Source organism: Zingiber officinale, chromosome 2B (genome assembly GCF_018446385.1).
Source record: "Zingiber officinale cultivar Zhangliang chromosome 2B, Zo_v1.1, whole genome shotgun sequence".
NCBI lineage: Eukaryota > Viridiplantae > Streptophyta > Magnoliopsida > Zingiberales > Zingiberaceae > Zingiber > Zingiber officinale.
This window is the reverse complement of record NC_055989.1, coordinates 63575694-63593366: the sequence shown is the minus strand read 5'-3', so window position 1 is coordinate 63593366 and position 17673 is coordinate 63575694. Positions and strand designations below refer to the sequence as shown.

At 39.1% G+C, this 17673-nt stretch overlaps 1 protein-coding gene across 1 annotated transcript in view; it reads left to right on the top strand.

Annotated features, from left to right (window-relative positions):
- The first annotated feature begins 5997 nt into the window (after nucleotides 1–5997).
- Nucleotides 5998–17673, top strand: part of LOC122045706 (dnaJ homolog subfamily B member 13-like) — a 39026-nt gene continuing 27350 nt past the window's right edge. Inside the window, exons 1-2 of the mRNA XM_042606041.1 lie at nucleotides 5998–6246; nucleotides 6340–6704. Coding sequence (XP_042461975.1) covers nucleotides 6427–6704 — 278 coding nt within the window. The 5' untranslated portion in view covers nucleotides 5998–6246; nucleotides 6340–6426. The remainder of the gene's footprint in view (nucleotides 6247–6339; nucleotides 6705–17673) is intronic.

Here is a 17673-nt window from a genome sequence, read left to right as displayed (position 1 = left end):
TATTCCCATGTAAATGATCTTTATATTCTTTTAAACTCCGTTACTTATATTTATTTTTCTAATTTTATTTAATTTTTATTTAATTTTATTTTTTTAATAATTTTATTTATTATTTTTTCATCAGTTTTTCTTATTTTATATAATTTTTAATAAATTTCTCATTCCCTTTAAATTACTTTTAATTTGACACTTCATTTTTTTATATATTTAAGTGTATTTTTTTCTATTTTATTTAATTTTTATTTAATTTTATTTTCTTATTTATTTTGTTTTTTAATAAATTTTATTTATTATTTTTTTCATCAATTTTTTTTAATTTTTTTATTCATATCAAAAAATTTCTCATTTCTTTTAAATTATTTTTTCTCAAATCCGACAACTCCTAACATATATCAAAACTTCTCTCTTTTTAAATTACCCCTAATCTCCCCTCTCTTTAAATTATCTCATCCAACCCTTAATATATGTCAAAATTTATCTTTCCTTTAAATTAACCATCCTCCAACTCTTAATACATGACATATATCAGAACCTCTCACTTCCTTTAAATTATCCTCTCTCCAACCCTCGACACATGTCAAAATATCTCCTCCCTATAAATCTCCTATTGATAAATTTTGCATTTTTATATATTTTTGTGTATTTATTTTTATGTATTATTACATAATTTTCATTGAAAAAAAATATTTATTTCTAAGATATAAATATATTTACTATTAATTAATAGTATTTTTTTTTTGTTAGTTTCATATACAATTTTTATTTTGATCCATATTCTTATATTTTTTTTTAAATTTTTATAAATAATAATTCTAAAATCTATCATTAAAAAATAAATAAATAATTACAAACAAATAATAAAAAATTATTAAAAAGAATAAAATTGATAAAAAAAAAAGAAGAGAGAATGGGTATAAGGGTTAAAAAAAAAGTTGAACTACATCTGGGGTGCGAAAAGCACCTCCCGAAGAAGGTGCAGCAACATCAATCGTAGTCGGTGAGGGCAGTAGTAGGAGAGTGGCACCGGTGGATTACTACAAGATCCTTGGGGTATACAAGAGCGCTAAGGAGGACGAGCTCAAGCAAGCCTATCTCAAGCTTCCCGCCATGAAAGGGCAAGCGGAGGCGAAGTTCAAGAAAATCTCGGAAGCTTATGAGACTTGAATCGGAGCCTCTCCCTCTTCAATTTCTCTTATAAATTTTTGATTTTCTTCTGAGTAAAGACCTCATCTTTTGTTTTTGCCTGTCTGCGGTTATAGGTGCTTAGCAATCCCCAAAAGCGAGTTATCTACAACCAGTGCGATGAGGAGGGACTCAAGGTGCAGCGAACCGGATCCTCTGGTCCGTAAAGGTTAGACCAGTCTTTAGTCCAACCTTTGCATTGGTGGGGGGGGGCAATGACCCTCCACCTGTTAACATGTGGGAGTCATTGTCTCTCACCAATCCCCTTGTCCTGGTCCAGGAACGGACCAGGACAAACAGACCAGAGGATCCGATCCCGCAACGACGAGCTCTCAAGTGCCGCAGAAGGCAGCCCCCATTGTGAAGCCACTGCTGTCACATGGCCAAAAAGATGAAAATCACTAGAGAAATTTTGGGTGTCAGTATTATTTCTGCGGGGTCGTTTTTGTAATTTTCTTCCCCTAACTTTTTTTAAATTTAATTATTTTTTGAATTTTAATTTTAAAAATTGTATTTTTATTTTTTTTAAACTGTTTTTTTTCTGATTATTTTCCCTATTTTATTCGTTACTTTTTTAATCCTTCCATTAAAATAAATAAAAAAACATAAATAAAAGAAAAATAAAATCTCTTATCGTTCCTAATAAAAAGTTTAAACTAAAAAAAATATTAAATTATTATATATATAAATTTAATTTAAGGCAGCCCCCATTGTGAAGCCACTGCTGTGCACATGGCCAAAAAGATGAAAATCACTAGAGAAATTTTGGGTGTCAGTATTATTTCTGCGGGGTCGTTTTTGTAATTTTCTTCCCCTAATTTTTTTTTGAATTTTAATTTTAAAAATTATATTTTTATTTTTTTTAAACTGTTTTTTTTTCTGATTATTTTCCCTATTTTATTCGTTACTTTTTTAATCCTTCCATTAAAATAAATAAAAAAACATAAATAAAAGAAAAATAAAATCTCTTATCGTTCCTAATAAAAAGTTTAAACTAAAAAAAATATTAAATTATTATATATATAAATTTAATTTAATTTTAAATTTATTAAAATATATCTAAATTAAATCTTAAACATTCTTAATGAATCATAATTAATTTAAATATTCTTTTATTTAATAAGAATTCAATAAAATTTAACATTTAACATCTTAAATTTAACTTTATATTTATATATATAGAGTATTGATATTATGCGCGCCCTCGTTTGCGCTCCTGTGCGCGTCAAAGCCAGGTGAAATTTTTTTTTTTTCAAAATCTCATATTTTCACACCACGTCATTTGATTTTTTCCTTTTCTTTTCTAAAACTTAACTTTTCCTCGCCTCGCCTCTGTGTTTCCCGCGACGCCGAAGGAGAGATCAAGATGCAGAGCCAAGCCAATCGCCGCTTCGCCACCTACCGCCACTCTTCGCCGCCTTCGCCCGACGCCGCCCTCCCCCTCTCCCTCGCCGATGCCGAGCCCCGAGGACCTTCCTCCATGTTCTGGTTCATCCTCCACGCCTTCTGCTGCTTCGTTAGCCTTGCCCTTGGCTTCCGTTTCTCCCGTGTGGCCGTCCTCCTCCTTTCTCCACCTCCACCCTCAACTCCACCCCCTTCCTCCTCACCACAACGACGACGACCACGACCACCACTACCACCACTACGACGACCCCCACCACCCGAACCAAGACCGTCACCATCTCCCATCTACCCTCGCTCACTCCGGCTGCTCACCTCCCGCCGCAGAACCGGACGCAAGGCCACGTCGTCGTCGGCAAGCATGGCATTCGCATCCGGTCGTGGCCGCACTCAGAACTCGCCGAGGTGCTGCGGGCGCACGAGATCATCCAGAGCGTTCATCGCGAGCAGCGGCTCTAGTATGGCGTCAAGAGTCCTCGGCCGCTGCTCGTAGTCACGCCCACCTATGTCTGCACCTTACAGACGCTCCACCTCACCAGTCTTGGCCATTCCCTCATGCTCGTGCCCTATCGTAGAGCACGGCGTCGCGGGAAACACAGAGGCGAGGCGAGGCGAGGCGAGGAAAAGTTAAGTTTTAGAAAAGAAAAGGAAAAAATCAAATGACGTGGTGTGAAAATATGAGATTTTGAAAAAAAAAAAAAATTCCACCTGGTTTGGACGCGCACAGGAGCGCAAAAGAGGGCGCGCATAATATCAATACTATATATATATATATATATATATATATATATATATATATATATATATATATATATATATATATATATATATATATATATATATATATATATATATATATATATATATATTGTGAAAATATGAGATTTTGAAAAAAAAAAAAAATTCCACCTGGTTTGGACGCGCACAGGAGCGTAAAAGAGGGCGCGCATAATATCAATACTATATATATATATATATTTTATATTTAAAAATATCAAAATGGTATTTCATCATTTTGGTTCATTCTATTTTGCAGGAAAACAACGATTATGGAAGAAATCTTTACAATCGGTGTCAAACAAAAAAAAATTTCGATGTCATTACAGTATACCAAAAATTTTGTTAGAAATCTTATATCGATACCGATATCAAAAATTTCATTTACGATATAATACCGTACCGAAATTTTCGATATACTATAAAATCAGTATAGTTCGATAAATTTTGGTACGATATGTACGGTATACTGAAATTTCGATATTTTTTTCCACCCTTATTCTCAAATCATTGACGACCTCGTGAGAGGTGGATGTTCCTAAATCCTAACCCTTTATGATATACCCTTGGATTCCATGCTACCATCTCGCAAAACCATCGAGCAGAGGTTCGATTGATTCATTTCATATTGCAATTTGTGAAAGAGGGAGGAGAAGAATTTGATCATGGATGTTACTATCCTCAAATAAATATATTCAAATAATCCTTTCAAAATATAATCAGTATTCTAAATAACAGCTGAAATGGTCACCTAAACGCCGCCTAGGCGGGAGGGAGGTATCAACTACATAGCCTTTACCTAAGGCCGTAACCCACCACCTTCTGCCATCGTCACGCCTAGAACCGCCACAATTGTACCTAGAACCACCATCACCTCCGTTTGCCCATTGTGATGTGTATGGGCTCGGTGATGAGTCTGGACGTGTTGCACGAGCCTAGAGATGTCGTTCGTGCTCGACGATAAACCCATAAGTGTCACTTGAGCTTGAAGACGAGCTTGGACTCATCACCTAGGCCCGATGACACGTCTGTGCGTGTCGCGAGAGCCCGAACGTGTCACTTGAGCCTAGCGATGGACCTTGACACATCACCCAAGCTGGCGATGCATGTAACGATGTATCCAGACACGTCGCATAGTCTTAGCAACTCTTTCGGACTCTTCGCACAGTACTAACAACAAGTCAGACTAGTCGCCCGATCGAAATAGTGTACATGAGTAAGTTGTAAATGAAGATTTAATTAAATAATTTTAAATTAATAATTTTAATCAACTTTTATTTATGATTAAAATGATTTAAATATACATAATTAAATCTTAATAAATTATCTCATTAATTTAATATATATATATATATTAAAAATATTTTTTATTTTAAAATATTGACATTAAATTTTTAAATGTTAATTTATATATTTTTATTAAAAATAAATATTATAAAAGATAATGATTATTTATAATATTTTATATAAAAATAATTTAAAAAAATTCAATCACCTACGCCACCGAGGCGGTAAGCGATTATATATAGAGCCATTCTATAATCCCGTGAGACAGGATATAACTTCTTATTAAATTGGTATTAAACTCTGTTATTATGATCACGTGACTCCGATAGCATCGTTGGTCAATAGTAAAAAAACCAACGAATCGTTTAGATGACGGCTCCATCTCAAACACATCAACTAAAAGAAAAATAATCAACAATCTCAACAAAATAGTTGTAAAGACAATTTATAAAATATTTTTGTGTCATAAGTTGACGAGGACTCGGGATGAATCCAAAAGAAAGTGGACTGGATTTGGATGAAAAGAATGAGCTAAGTAAAAAATATTTTTTATATAAAACAAATCAATGTGTAAAACAAATAACTTTTTTAAAATATCTTTTAGTAATATTTTTTTTTTAGAGACTAGAGACTAGAGTCTCTTAAAAAGATGCCTCCCTGGACTAGACGCAGGACTAGGCAAGGAAAAATCACCAAAGAAATTTTACGAACTAAAAAACTTCAGAAAAAACTATTTGTCTATCATTATTTTTTGAAAAGGAGATTTCTATTAGTTTGGACTAAGAAAATATTTTATATAAATCACCAGCAGAAAAAGACAAAGACAAAGACTACTGACTTTACGGATAAGATCGTTTTGAAAAAGGATGGAATGACTGTACAGATCTCAGTCAAAATTCAACTCGAGTTTAAAATTGATCGAGCTCGAACTCGAATTCGAGCTGAATCTGAATCAGATTATTAGAAATCAAATTAAGCTTGAACAGAATTTGTACTGATTCAGTAATATATATTTTACAATATATAATATATAACATATTAATTTATTTATTAAAAAAATAAAAAAATCGAGCTTCAACTTGAGTCGGAGTCCATAATTAAATATCAAGTTTAAGCTCAATTCGATCAAATGAACTTGAGTTCGAATTAAATCAGTGTATAAATTGAGTCGAACCTGAGCTGGAATGTGTACCGTACTATGTCAGACGTATTTCAAATAACTTTTTAAAAATATACTATATGTATATTATATTAAAATGGATCTATCGGTCGATAAAAAAAAATTCAACGCAAAAGCAAGACTTAGCGACTAAGAAAGTGAGAAGACGCGTGATCATTATTGGAGGTCGAAGTGATGGGGGAAAAGAGACGAAGGTACAGCAGCAGCAATCGTAGCCACACTGATTACCCCGGTGAGGGCAGCAAGCAAGCAAGAGGGGAGGAGAGGCAGCGGACGGAGAGTTGGGGGTGGATTACTACAAGATACTCGGGGTGGGCAAGAACGCTAAGGACGACGATCTCAAGAAAGCCTATCGCAAGCTCGCCGCCATATAGGGGCAAACGGAGGCGAAGTTCAAGCAGACCTCGGAAGCTTATGAGGCACCAATCGGCCCAGCCTCTCCCTCTTCGATTTCTCTTTCTGATTTAAGATCGATCTCATCCTTTGCTTTTGCTGTTGCCTGTCTGTTATAGGTCCTGAGCGATCCCCAAAAGCGGGCTGTCTACGACTACCAGTACGGCGAGAAGGGACTCAAGGGCCGGATCTCCAGCGGCCACCCCATGAGCTCCGACGATGCTTTTGCAGAATACTTCGGGTTTTCCAGCCCGTTTGGTGGGATGAGCGGCGGCGGCGGCGGTAGCACCAGGACCGGATCAAGGGTTAATGAAGATATCTTCGGTTCTACCTTTGGCGCGGCTGGGAAGGGTGCATCGACGAGCTCTCAAGTGCCGCAGAAGGCAGCCACCATTGAGAAACCGCTGCCGTGCAGCCTCGAGGAGTTGTACAAAGGGACCGTCAAAAAGATGAAAATCTCCAGAGAAATTTTAGGTGTCCTCGGGTAAGCTTCTTTGGAGTCGCGGCAGCCGCCATAATTTTTTTTCGATTTTATTTTATAATTTTTATTTTAAAGTTTTTTTTTTTTAAACTGTTTTTTTTCTTATCAGAATTTTCTTCCTTAATTTATTAATATTACTGATCCAGTAGTACGGTCAATGATACGTGGAGGTCAAAATCAAGTCAACCTAAAGATGTGGCCGATCGGTCGAGACCGCGCCCGATGCGGTACAGAAATAGTTCGGTCGCGGGTCGGGTTTTCGACGCTCATGAGTCCGTCTAGGAAAGTTGAGGCACCGAGCGGCCCGTCCGAGTATGTGGTCGAGCGACCTTCCCACTCGGACCAATACACGTTTCCTCCCGAACAATAGTGAGTCCCTACATCTCTCCCGGTCAGGCTAATAACAGACGAAATGAGCAGAAGAGAACAAAGGGGACAATCAGTGATATTTTTCTCGAGACATGTGTCGTCGACAAACAGTATGGTTGGTGGTCGGATCGGACAAAGAATCGTACAAGGGAAGTTTCTATTGTCATGTCAGAGATATGCTCGGACGGTTGAGGTATGGCGTCAGGTTTACTTTTTTGACACGACCATTTCAAGGTATGCTTTGAGGAGCGTGCACGACTCGAAGAGCGTGCACGCGCCTCCTGGGAGCCTTATATAAGAATCCTCAATTTTCGACGGAGGTATGTATTCTCATCTACTGTAGCTCTTGGCCTCGTTATGCTGTCGCGATTTTCTCTCACCTGACTTGAGTGTCGGAGGGCCGTTGTCGGGATCCCCTTCCCGGCTCGATTCTGTTGCAGGTTCACCGGAGACCACGTCATCCCGGAGTCTACGTGGAGTCAGTGGAGAGCACCATGCTCCTAACGTCCATCGATTCAGCGCCCGGACAGGATCAAATTGGCGCCGTCTGTGGGAACGCAGCTGAATTCGGAGCCGAGGCGATGGAAGAAGCTGGAGCCGAGGCGATGGAAGAAGCTGGATGTCAACATGCCGTGACACTCTCCCTAGAAGAGCTCAACGCGCTCATCCAAGCGCGAGCAGCAAAGATAGTGGAGCAACAACAAAAGGCTCATGTCGAACGGTTGGCACAGCAGGCCACCTCAGCATCAGAGGGCCGAGCGGCACTAGAAGATTGACCGGAGCAATTTTCTACGTGGGCGCAGAATAGAGGGCAGACCGACACACCATGACAGGCACCCGCTGCCCCTAATCCCTTTCATCGGACCCTGTTCCAGACTCTGTCCGAGTTGGCCCAAGCCAACCAAGGATCATCCGATGAAGCGCCCGTTCGGGAGGCTAGGAAAGGAAATGTGCCTCGAACCGAGTCATCTCTCGATCGGATCAATCATCAGTTCTTTGAGGCGATTCTACAAGACCCGCTCCTGAAGCATTACGCTCCGCTAGCGATCAGAGAGTACAATGGTACAACCAACCCGGACGACCACCTTGATAAGTTCGACAATGCCGCTACTCTTCATCAATACACTGACGGAGTAAAATGTAGGGTCTTCCTCACCACCCTGTCCGGCTCTGCACAACGTTGGTTTCGGATGCTGTCGGACGGATCAATTCGGAGTTTCAAGGATTTTCGAACGATTTTCCTCCACCATTTTTACGAGCAGCGGGTGTTACCAAAAGACTAGCGTCAGTCTGTTCTCAATGAAGCAGGGGGCCAGAGAGGCTCTCCGAGCTTACATCCAACGATTCAATCAGGCCGCTCTGGATATTCCTGCAATCTCATCCGAGACCATGATGCACGCCTTCACCCAGGGGCTGGTGGATGACGACTTCTTCCTCTCGCTCATCAGGAAGCCACCGCGTGATTATGACCATATGTTAAAAAAGGCGAGCAAATACATCAACGTGGAGGAGGCGCAAGCGGCCCGTAAAAAGGAACCACCGGCAGAATTAACAGCACCTCAAAACATTTCAGTTATCTACGACAGAGTTTGTCTTTCTTGCAGAGTGCACCTCAAAAATTTCAAACAAATAGAGGAACAACTAGAGGAAGTAAAAGCCGAAAATCAGAACCTTAGTAGAGCCTTGAGAAACCTTACTAAGGAAATTCTTGAAAACAAACCATTAACAAAGAAGCAGTTGGAAGACCTTATCATAAAAATAACAGAGCAACCAAAATTAATTGAACAGCAAGCTTTACAACTGTCAGAAGAATTGAAAAGAAAGATAGATAGGGTAGAAACCCTACTACATAAAGTAGAAAATTGGGTATCTTCATGAGCTACATTAACACTAAAGCCACAAGCTCATATAAAGAAGCACTTCAGGCTACAGAAGAAATTGAAGCTCCGGCGCTTGGCTTTTGCAGGCCTTCTGAATATAAAGGAGGCATTAGTAGCAATATAGCTCTTATTAAGCAGGCTAATACTCAGATTCAATTACTCGTAACTATTCTTGAGAAACTTGAAGCTTTAGAAGAAAGGATCAAGAAGCTTGAAGCAAGAGAAGCTCCACAGCAACAATCTCTTCCAGAAGTTGTGATCCAAAGCATAACTAATAAAATTCAAGCTTTATCTATTCAAGAAAAACCCAAAGAATCAAAAGGAAAGCTAAGGGTTTTTACAGATCCTTTCCAGATCCTGAAAGAGGAGCAAGCAAAAATAAAAAGGTAATGGCGCTACGAAATCAAGACCCTCCTGTTACAACCATAACAAGAACAGAAGGAGCACCCTTATTTGAAGACCAAGTAAGAGAATATCGCCAGAACCAGAGACGAAGCTACAACGCTAGAAGGGCAATACAACGAGTTGCTAGAAGGCTTACAGGAGGAACCTATAACAACTCCTTGGAACAACAACTGGACCCTCAGACTCAGCTTAGACTCTCCATGCAGGAGAGAGCTGCAATTGTCCCAGCTGAAGTCCTGTACCACTCCAGAAGAGATGTGTACACCACAGAGTATACGTCCACAGATCTGAAGAAGCTATGTTGGTTACAAGCAACCAGATAGATCGGGCTTTCATACAACCAGAAAGTTATACCCAACTACAAAGAAGTGGGATGCGCTTTCTTCATATGGGAGTAATACAAGTACGAGTGCAGATCCTACATCGTCAAGAAGAAGGAACTCTGGCCTTAATTGTCTTCAGAGATAATCGATGGCAATGAGACCAAGCCATCTTTGCTACTATGGAAATTGACTTAACTCATGGAAGTCAATTAGTGTACGTTATCCCTGACACAATGCTTACAATTTCTGACTTTTACAGAAATATACAGGTGTCAATTCTTACAAGGGGATATGAAAACTGGAGAAATGGTGAAGCCAATCTGTTGGTTACTCGAGGATTGGTAGGACGTCTATCTAATACACCTAATGTCGGTTTTGCCTATGAAGTACAGAATGTGGTTGATTATTTGGCTAGTCATGGAGTCAGAGCTCTTCCAGGAAGAAGCTACAACACTAGAGATGTCCTTGGGCATAACTAAATTATAAGGCAATCAATAGTCAACATACCAATGCAGCCCACTGAAGTCAACACAAGAAATATGCTTGATGGGAGTGTTTCCCTACAATTTGACAATTACCAAGCTACAACCTCAGCACCCCCTCCTAAGTTTAACTCCAGAGATGAGGAGGTACAGTCAGATGAAGAAGAATTTAATGGTCATATTATTTCAGTACTTATTCAGGAAAGAAGACCTGAGGAAGAATTGTTAGTCAAAAGAATATCATCACTAGCTAAGCTCCCTGTTAAACGAACACCAGGAGCAGCTGGGTATGATATTTCTATTACACATGCACAAGATATACCTGCTAGAGAAATGTCTTTATTATCAACAGGTATTTGTATACAAATTCCTCAAAACACCTACGCCAGGATAGCCCCCAGATCAAGTGCTGCACTACAAGGTATCATTATCATGGGAGGCGTCATAGATTCTGACTACAGAGGCGAGGTAAAAATTATGGCTTTTAATACAACAAATGATGATATATTTCTGGAAAAACAGGAGTATATAGCTCAACTCATCTTGGAGCGAATAGCCACACCAAGTGTACGAGAGGTTGAAGTCCTAAGTTTAACTTCAAGAGGAATATCAGGATTCGGCTCTACAACAATAAGGCAGGTTTGCTCCAGCACTAAAGCCAATCCTAGATGCAATGGTTGTTATTATTGCTGCAGTGATGAAGACTATGCCGCGGAATATGATGAATATGTAGCTGCTCGTCCTCCACCTGAGAAGAAAATACTTCAAAAAGACAAAAAATTAAAGCAGAAAGAGGTTATTTCACCTTTAGCCATTAAATCTTTTCCTGAAGAAAAGTTATTAGCTATGCAGAAGGAGGCCAGGAAATATGCAGTGGAACAACATAAATTTTATGAAGAAGAAGCCAACCTTAATCTGCTAGATGGTTTTCCATCAATGGAACGAAGTTTTGCTATTACAACTAGACAACTACGAAGTTCCAGAGAATACTGGCGACAGTTACAAGCTGAACTTGATTCCCTACCTCAATCAAAAACATCCTCACAAGATTCATCTTCCAATCCTACACAATTTCTGTGTATGATCACAAATAGTGATACTGACAATGATGATGATTACCTTACTTACTTACAGTATCTAGCTTTGCAGGATATACCTAAATATCCCACTTCAGATGACGAATTCGTTAATCCGTTTGCGGAAGCTGGTGGGAATCATGAACATAATCAAGAACATATATTTGCAGCAACAACTTCTGTTGGAACAACCTCTGGTGGTATTTCTTCTGAAATCACAAAAGAATGAGTTACAGATTATCCAAGACTACAGCAGTTGCAGGAACAGATTTATTCTCAAGAAGCATCTTCTTACAGGCCACCTGTTGATGTTACAATGAATCCTGTTGGGTATCCTGTTGGGTTCTTCGGGCCGCAAAAACCGTTTTTTCGCGTCGCGGAAACCCCGAGTCACCCAAAGCCATGGATCTAGTGCAAAGATTCGCAAACAAAATTTTCGGAAAACCTTTTCTTGTACGAGTTTGTAAAAACTTTAGATCTACACTAAAGTTAAGATCATTACCCTTGTAGCGAAGCCCTTCGCGTTCCGGCTTGTCCAAGATGTCGCCGGATCTCTAGTTGTCAAAGTAGACAACCTCTATATGTATCCACACGGACACAAGTAGAAGGAGATGACCAAAACACAAGGTGTGCTAGCACCAATGGAGTGTTCGGCCAAGGAATGGGAGAAGGAGAAGATAGAGCACCCAAGGGAGAAGAAGAGTGATTGAATCAATGAAAGGAAATTCAAAAAACCCCTTAGCCATCAAGTGGCCGGCCACTCTAGGAGGTGTAACCCCCCCCACATTAATTCCAATTAATGTGGAGACCATTAAGAGTTGTAACCCCCATGAGGTGACACTCTAGGATAATGTGGATCAACACTATTGGTCCACATCTTGCCACCTCACTAAATGACATGGCAACAAGTGTAACCTCCTCATTTAATGTGGGTCGGCCACATTAAATGCTATGGAGGCTTGTAACCTCCATGAGGTGGCACACATTGATGATGTGGAGCAATCCTATTGGTCCACATCTTGCCAACTCACTAGTGATGTGGCAAAAAGTCAAGTCAAACATGACTTTTTCTCTTCCTCTCAAATCAAGTCAAACTTGATCAAATCTCTCTCATGGTTGATCTAATCCAACCATATGATTCAAGCCAACTTAATATAATGAATCTAATTCATTAAATTAAGTTGATTTAATGAGTCATAATCTAAATTAGACTCATTGAATACATGAATCAACTTGAGTCCAACTCAATTAGCCCAATTTGGATTACTCTTAATCCAATATGATTCATCAAATGAATCTAATCCTCTTGGTTCATCATATGAACCAAATCTCCATCTAATTGTCCTTAGTGTGTGACCCTATAGGTTCTTACAACGTTGGCAATGTTTCTAAACTATTTTAGAAACATAAGCAATGAGCGACATCTAGCAATACATCATTGCTACCCAAGTTACAAGAAATGTTGAGATCCAATATCACCTTGTGACTCCTCACAATATGTGACAAATGTCATTCTATCCTTGACATCTAGATTGATCAATGTGAGGCATAGACCGTGTCATCCTCTAATCAATCTAAATCTTGAACTCCAAGTAGACTCACTCGATCAAATGAGCTCAACATCTAATGTTGACTCATTTGGGCATGGTCATGCACTTAGTGGTCTCACTCCATCAAGAATAGCGATGTCGCTCCCGTCATATGGGAGGGATAGATCCCATCTACATCACTCACATCCCTCTGCATAATTCGTTACATACCCAGTAATCGCCTTTATAGTTCACCCAGTTACGGGTGACGTTTGACGAAACTAAAGTACATAACTCCTTATGTAGGGATCCATGGTGATTTCAGGTCCAAGGACTAATAGTCATACTAATAGCCACATGAGAAAGTATATGACACTCATATAACGATCCATGATACTTTCTCATGGCGGGTCATTCAGTATATACCCATGTGTCAGCTTGATATCTCTATATCCATGACTTGTGAGATCAAGTCATTGAGCTGACCTACATGATAGTCTTATTGTATTAACATCATCCCTGAATGTTAATACTCGACTAGGAATGATTTTAGAGTAGTGTTCCCTATATCATCTCACTATCGATTCAACCAATCGATTGATATAGGTAAGAACCTTCTACTCAAGGACGTTACTATACTTATTTTATTTGGCACTAATACAAATAAGCATAATAACCAAAAATCAAATGCCTTAATATATATACAAGAATATGATATACATGAGTCCATACAATCACCAAATGATTGGCTCTAGGGCTCTAACTAACATATCCTCCCAACAGACCTTTAAAGGAGGAACCGGTAAGCATGACCACCCCCTCAGTCAAAAATAAATTCAAAAGAAAAGATGATTCGGAGTGGTGGAATTTGCCATCAGCTCAACAACAAACTGGGGCTATTCTTACACTTCCTACCCAATTGCATCGAATAGAAGATGTGTTTCTAAGATGGGAAGTCATAACTAAGAATGTGGTAGCTCTGCAAAATTTCACAGATCCCCTAGACAAGGCTGAATATATTGAGAACTTGCTAGGAGAAACAGAAAGACTAACTTGGATTCAATGGCGAATGACCTATCCCAATGAATACCAATAGTTAGTCAATGCTAGTGACGGAAGAAATGACACTCAAAATATTATTTCTCAAATACGACGAGTATTCTTGTTAGAAGATCCATTCCAAGGATCTACAGACATGCAGGATAAAACTTATAGAGATCTAGAAAGACTAACTTGTCCATAGGTAAAAGATTTAATTCCTTTCCTAACGGATTATATGAATCTTGTTGCAAAGACAGGGAGACTTTTTACTGAACCAGAATTATCGGAAAAATTTTGGCTAAAGCTTCCTGGAGAATTGGGGCACAGAATAAAAGCAGCGTTCGAGGAAAAATATCAAGGAAATACCACAGGGGTACATCCTAGGGTAATCTTTACTTATAAATACCTCGAGGAAGAATGCAAAAAGGCTGCCTTCAGTAGATCCCTAAAAGATCTATCATTCTGTAGTCAAATGCTTATTCCTGGATACTACAAGGATCCAAAGAAGAAATACGGGCTTAGAAGATCTACAACATACAAAGGCAAGCCCCACCAAACTCATGCAAGAGTGGAAAAGAAGAAACATTTACTCCGCAACAAGAAATGCAAATGCTTCCTGTGTGGCGAGGAAGGTCATTTTGCCCGAGACTGCCCTAAAGAATACAAGAATACAAAAAGGGTAGCTCTGTTTGAAGGACTTGAAATACCTGATGATTATGAAATCTTATCTGTACAAGAAGGAGATGAGCCATCAGATGCTATCTTTAGCATATCAGAAGGAGAAGACCATCAGGTGAACACCATCCTTAACCAAGAATTCCTATTTGTCTTTATCGAACAGACAAACTCCTACATGATAGGAAAAACAGAAGGATGGCAGCCAATGGTAAAAATTACCTAGCTACAACATGACTGCAGCCATATATGGGAAATTAATGGGGAAATATCATCTCCCCATCTTAAATGTACATGTTGCAAAAGAGAAACCATGCAAAGACATCGTATGCACTGCAGTATTTGCAAGATAACATCATGTGGCATGTGCACCCGGAATTATTTTGATATGAGCATTCCTGTGGAAAGGTCAGTTCCCGTTCCTTTTTCTCCTACTACATTAATTCAAGAACAGCAGAATTATATTACATGGGCAGTAGCAGAAATTGAAAGGTTAAAGCAAGAGGCCAAAAGTGCTAAAGCACTAGCAGAACTCCAGATAGAATCCTTGAAGAAAGAATTTTCTGCTAAACAAGAAGAAATGGTGAGAGCTCATCAAGTTGATAAATTGGAAGTTGACACGGAGAATGAAGAACTTCAACTCAAAATTGACCTCATGGAATTGGAAAATTGAGATCTTAAGAAGAGACTGGGAAATCCAGAAAAAGAACCTGTTCCCCCTGAAGATGAAGAATTCTATGAAGAAGACTTACATGTCTTAATTGACTCAGGAAAGGAGAAGGTTTTCTCTATAGAAGAGGCAAGGCAACCAAAACCTAAAACAAATGGCCTCTTCAATTTAATTGTAGAACTCTCCATACCTGGGATAGACAGTTTCAAAGGAAATGCTATTCTTGACACAGGCGCTACCACCTGCTGTATAGACCAGGTATCAATACCTCCCCTTGCAATTGAAGATAACACTTTTGTTGTCAATTTCAGCGGCATTAATTCAAAAACAACAGCTAATAAGAAGCTGAAATATGACAATATGAAGATTGGGGATCATCAATTCAGGATACCTTACACCTACGCATTCCCCCTTACATTGGGAAGCAATATTACTATGATTCTTGGTTGCAATTTTATACGTGCTATGCATGGAGGAGTGCGAATAGAAGGCAATGAGGTAACATTTTACAAAAATGTTACTACCATTCATACTCAACAAGTTATACCTGCAGCTCATATTATTGAAGAATTGGAGCTGGACGAAGAAGAATACAATCAAATTCAGGAACAAGTGTGTATATGGCAACCAGGTCAGTATCTACAAGATCTAATTTTTGACTTAACCAATACTGGTTACATTGGGGACAACCCAATGAAATTCTAGGAGTCTAATCTAGTGACTTGCAAGCTGGATATTAAAAATCCAGACCTAACTATTGAGGATAGGCCGCTTAAACATGTAACCCCTCAGATGCAAGACTATTTTCGAAGGCATATTAAAACTTTCCTTGACCTCAAGGTTATCAGACCAAGCAACAGTCGCCACAGGACTACTGCAATAATAGTATATTCTGGCACAACTGTAGATCCAAAGACAGGAAAGGAGACTAAAGGTAAAGAACGAATGGTCTTTAATTACAAAAGGCTTAATGACAATACCCATAAAGAGCAATACATCCTTCCTGGAATTAATACAATAATACATAGAGTAGGAAGAAGCAAGATTTTCTCAAAGTTTGACCTTAAAAGCGGCTTCCACCAAGTAGCTATGGACCCTGATTCTGTGCCATGGACAACCTTCTGGGTACCAGATGACCTTTTTGAATGGCTTGTGATGCCTTTCGGTCTCAAGAACGCACTAGCAATCTTCCAACGCAAGATGGATAACTGCTTCTAAGGTACTGAAAAATTTATAGCAGTTTATATTGATGATATATTAGTCTTTTCAGAAAATAAAGAAGAGCATCGTGAGCATCTAAAGGTTCTTCTAAAGTTCTGCAAGCAAAATGGGCTGATATTAAGCCCAACAAAAATGAAGATTGACAGCCCAACAATAGAATTTTTGGGAGCAACTATTGGGCATTCAAAAATCAAACTACAGCCTCATATAATCTCAAAAGTAACTGATTTTAATAATCAAGATCTTCAGACTACCAAGGGATTACGATCTTGGCTTGGAATTCTCAATTATGCCCGTTCTTATATCCCTAATATGGGAAAAATACTTGGTCCCTTATACTCAAAGATATCTCCGAATGGAGAAAAACGGATGAATACCCAGGATTGGGCATTAGTAGAGAAAGTCAAATCTATGGTCAAGGCACTTCCAGACTTAGCAATACCCCCAGCAAATTGCTTTGTTATCATTGAATCTGATGGGTGTATGGAAGGATGGGGAGGAGTCCTTAAGTGGAAACCACAAAAGTTTGATCCAAAATCCTCAGAGTTAATATGTGCCTATGCATGCCGTGCGAAATCCATTCTTCTAGAATATTCTGATTATGAAACATAATCGAATTTGCTTCAAGATATATTATCTTGATAAGGAGGAGCTTCTCATCCGAACAGATTGTCAAGCAATCATAAGCTTCTTCAACAAAACTGCACAAAATAAACCCTCCCGCATTCGCTAGAAGACCTTTACAGATTTTATAACTGGTTTAGGCATCACTGTACAATTCCAGCATATAGACGGTAAGGATAACCACTTGGCTGACGCTTTATCAAGGCTTGTCTGTTTTATTATAGGTCCATGGAGCCCGTCCGACGAAGATACAACAATTCTATCTCACTTCGAGGAAACAATGGAGCAGCTGGAGAGCAGGCCTCATATTCAAGCCTCCCAGCACCTTGCGGGCCTTATCCATTACTGGACCAGTACGAAGAACTCGCTGAAGGAATTGGGCCAAGCACCAACACCCCATATGAAAAAGGCAAACGACAGCATATGGAGGACATCGAAGACACCGCAGCAAGGAATCAGCAAGGAATCTCCTCAATAGCTTGTGGGAATTCATGCTTATCATCAAAGTCAAAGAAAAGGACTTCGCCAGACGTTGCCAGGTCAAAAGAGGACTACACCTCTACTTCAAGGACGCTTTACTAGAAGTAATTCAGACTAAAGATGCATTATTGGACACCTTTATTTGCATGCAAGGAATAGTCCAGAAAATAAAGGATACACCACCATAAGAAAACAGA